Here is a 4480-nt window from a genome sequence, read left to right on the forward strand (position 1 = left end):
AAAAGCTTCATTCAGCCATCCATTCATTTAGTATTTTTTTTCATTCATGTCAAATATGCATTTATGCTTACTATGTTCCAGGAACTGGGTGAAAATTAGATGCATGGGGAAAGAAGAAAGACATTGTAATGTCTGTAAGAAGCTTCCAGCATTGTTGAGAAAACAAATACTGATTCTGTAACTACATGCGCACTGAGTATTCCATAGAAAATACACAGTGGTCTATGAGGGGTAACACGTGTCCTTAATTTGGTCTCAAGGCTCAAGAAGGCTTCTGAGAGGATGGGAAACAACATTTAGGTTGGTACCTATAGCATAACTAGACATTACCCAGCTGAAGGGAAAAATACATTCAGGTAGAGTTAGTACATGTGTGAGGATGCTGAGGAAGGAAAGAATATGGATGTGTTTAAGGATTTTAAAAAGACCAATGACTGATTCTCAGAGTTTGGACATTGGAGATTGAGGGAAGAATGGAGAGAGAGAGAGAAATAAAACATGGGCCATACTCAGGACTTTGTAAGCCCTGTTAAGAAGTGTTGCCTTTATTCTAAGATCTTTGGGTATTATTAACAAAATAATCTATTGAGACTTATTGTCATGATTGGTGTACAGAGAATGAATTTGAAGTGAGTAAGGTAGGGAAGAGGAAAACTTATTATGGTTCTACTTGTCAGGATTCTCCAGAAAAAGAATAGGATATATATTGATAGATAGATATAGATAGATAGATAGATAGATAGATAGATATAGATAGATAGATAGATAGATAGACAGATAGATATTTTTTAGGGAATTTGCTCACACAATAGTGGGTGCTAGCAATTCCAAAATCCAGGGGGCAGTCCAGCAGACTGGACATTCCAGTAAAAGTTGATACTCCTGATTTGAATCCAAAGTCAGCCAGGAGAGAATCCCTCTTTTTCAGAGAACCTCAATTTTTTTCCTTAAGGCTATCAACTGATTGGATGAGGGCCACCCACGTCATGGATGGTAATTTCTTTTACTTAAATTCTACTGAGTTAAATGTTAATCACATGTAAAAAATACCTTCACTACAACCACTAGACTGGTGTTTGACCAAAGAACTAGTCACCATTCTCTAGCCAAGTTGACACATAAAATTAGCTATCATAGAACTACTAATGTAAAATAAATGTATGAATTGGTAGCTTGAAATAGAAGGACTTACAATGAAAATGAAGAGAAATAGGAGATAAACATTGGACATAGAATGACAGGACTTTGTCATTGAAAGTAGGCAAACGGAGGTGGAAAAAGAAATACATTTCTCTCAGGTTTCTGAATCAATAAATTGATGAATGATGGTGACTCTTACTTGGATAAGGAATACTGAAGGCAAGCAACTTGGCAGTTGAAGGAGATAATTACTTTAGGTTTAGGTAATTTGCGCTTGAGATGCAATACACAAAAATACTTTTGTCTAAAACACTAAATAAAGGACGAGAAATGAAAAATAAACGTAGTAGTCATCAGAATATTGAGGTCAACTAAGCTTCACAGAGGAAACATCATCCAGTTCCCTCAGTCTTCCTTAACAGGATGTGAGTCTGACCATGAACAAGTCTCTCAAACAGTTTGTTAACCCAGCTCCTGAGGATTTCAGGAGCGCTGCTCATTCCCACAAGCAAGTCACCTGTTTTGACCTAACAGAAGAATTCACAGGTTAGTCATCCTATTCTTTTAAGGGGTCTCCTATATCTAGGCTGGAACCAGAGACTAGGAACACGGGACAACATTTGTGGGTCCAAAAAGCCCATCACCAGCAGATAACCTTATTGAAAATAGCATATCTGCAATAATTTTACTGTCTGGTTCCGTTTGGTCATTTCCCTTCAGAATGTACTCAGTCATAACTATATGCTCATTTCAGGAAAAGATGCAATTAAAAACGGACACAGTCCTAAAGGTTCATAGGTACAATAACATAAACTTACAGCAGAGAACATCTTTTGAAAAGATATAAATAAATAAAGTGTTAAAATGATTTTAGAGATTAAGTATTTTCATGTTAACCAATTTGTGTTATTAATTAAAAGTTTTATTTTGTTTTATTAAATATTACTCACTATGGCCCTCTGATTTACAATTTGATATGAGAAAATCCACCCCGTACCTTTAGCTGCACACTGGCTAATGAAATGACATATGGATGACATATTTAGATAACAGACATTCAATTTCCTTTTATTATTATATTTATGGCAAATTATCACATAAAATCCTACAAAATAATGGGTTTCACTAACAAAACACTTTTCTAGCAAGCTCTTTCTTCAGAGCCCCCTTAATTTCATTGTTCCTGAGACTGTAGATGAGGGGGTTCAACATGGGGATCGCTACCATGTAGAATACGGACACCACCTTGTTCTGGTCAGTTGTGTAGCAAGACTTGGGCAGCACATAAATGAACGTGATGGTCCCATAGTACAGAGTGACAGCTGTGAGGTGTGAGGCACAGGTGGAGAAGGCCTTGTGGCACCCCTCAGTGGAGCGCATCTTCACGATGGTGATGAGGATGCAGATGTAGGAAACAGCTATGACAAACACTGTGGCCACAATGATGGAGCCAGCCACATATGAGGGGACAACTGCAGGAATACTGATAGCCAAACATGAGAGTTCAACTAAAGGAGCATAATCACAGAAAAAATGATTGACTCCATTTGGTCCACAGAAGACTAAAGAATAGACACCAGCAGTAAAAGCAAAAGCATTGAATAAACCACCTATGTAAGACACTATGAGTAACTGAACACAAACTTGTGTGGACATTTTGGTGGAATAAAGTAACGGGCTGCAGATTGCCATAAAGCGATCATATGCCATAGCAGCCAGAAGGAAGCATTCAGTTCCCCCAAAGAAAGCAACAGAACCAAGCTGCATGGCACATCCATAATAGGAGATGGTATTTCTCTCCACCAGGAAGTTTACAAGCATATTGGGTGTGACAGAAGATGATAAACCCATGTCAGCCAAAGCCAAGTGGCTCAGAAAAAAATACATAGGATGATGGAGCTGAGAAGAGATTCTGATGAGAATGATTGTGCTGAGATTGCCAGATACAGTCACCAGGTAGATACACAGGATGACAATGAAGAGAATGACTCGAAGTTTCGGATCGTCAGTTAAGCCCAATAAAATGAACCCTGTCATTTCAGTGTAGTTTCTACCCACCAGGGCATCCATGACACAACGTAGTCGATACCAAAATTCACCTGTGATGAAACATTACATTAAAGAAGCTGTAAATTTAGTCGTTTCATTTTCATTACTACACATAGAGATTATTAAAACAAATAAATTGTTAAAGCTAACTTTAAACTTTTTAAATTCAGAGTCCAGATTTTATATATTTATGTGTAATGAATCTTCTATATTTCAAAAGTTCTTTTTAGAAGAAAAGCTAGAAAACCTACTTCGAATAATATATTTTCCCTTTATATTACATATTTATAAAATGTACTTAAATTGGCTTTAAAACTAAAGATGAAAAAATATAAGCATTATGAGAATAACAAAAAGAAGCGGTATGTATATATTAAAAGTATATAAACATAGGATTATGTAATGGAGATTTGAAATAACTAACAGTTACTGAATATTTACTAAATGATACAGGCACAGGATGAAGAGTTATATATTTAGAGTTCTATTTTAATTTCCGTGAAATAATCTTAAGTACTTTAATTTTATTTATACATGAAGAAACTGACTTTGACAGTAAATCATTTATCTGAATTTACATAGCAAGTGATGGAATCAAGACGTGAATCCCAGGCAATCTGAATTCAGTCCATTCCCTTAGTAACTATGCTATAAAGGAAATTAAAAAATACTTACAATGAAGTTGAGTTTCTTGGACATGGGTGGATAATAAATGACCCTTTCTACTTTCTGAAACTATGTATAAAAGAAGTGCCTAGTTAACCACAAGTTAACAATTTCTATCAGTAAAACGAGACTATTTTCAAATGGAGAAATACAATTTGCCTGATCGGACAAAGATGAAATAGGAAGGAGTTGAAAATTAAGGTTATGAGAGAAGTCACCTATTGTAAATTTATTACAGATTTTTAATATTTACAATTAAAGTATTGTTTTGTCAAGTACTTTGAAATATCAATCTAATTATTATGCAAAAACATCATATGATTAATAACTAGGACAAAATTAAAGTACATTTATTCAAATAAATCAAATGATTTCCTAATGTAATTAACATTTTCTAATTTAAGTATTACAGAATGAAGTAATATTAGTTTCAACATAATACACAGCTCATTAAATTTCCAACCTAAAAAGTTAAGTATATCCAGGTTCACCTGGTGAATGGCCAGGTTGCCCTCACCTCCAAGTTTTCTGACTTTGTATTCTTTACTTAATCCAAAGTATTTGGTGGCCTGTAAGCTAAAGCATTCAGAAAAATAAACAAAGGAAGTCTTGCCACAAGATGTTT

At 35.1% G+C, this 4480-nt stretch overlaps 1 protein-coding gene across 1 annotated transcript; it reads right to left on the bottom strand.

Annotated features, from left to right (window-relative positions):
- Positions 1–2265: 2265 nt before the first annotated feature.
- On the bottom strand, positions 2266–3210 carry LOC124232433 (olfactory receptor 502-like). Its single transcript, XM_046649405.1, has one exon. The coding sequence runs from the start codon at positions 3208–3210 to the stop codon at positions 2266–2268; it is 945 nt and encodes a 314-aa protein (XP_046505361.1).
- Between the last annotated feature and the right edge of the window lie 1270 nt (positions 3211–4480).

This window comes from Equus quagga, unplaced genomic scaffold (genome assembly GCF_021613505.1).
Source record: "Equus quagga isolate Etosha38 unplaced genomic scaffold, UCLA_HA_Equagga_1.0 HiC_scaffold_6011_RagTag, whole genome shotgun sequence".
Taxonomy (NCBI): domain Eukaryota; kingdom Metazoa; phylum Chordata; class Mammalia; order Perissodactyla; family Equidae; genus Equus; species Equus quagga.

What these genes read in the sequence shown, in the direction of transcription:
- LOC124232433 (XM_046649405.1), bottom strand. Translation starts at nt 3,210, where the DNA reads ATGGATGCCCTGGTGGGTAGAAACTACACTGAAATGACAGGGTTCATT.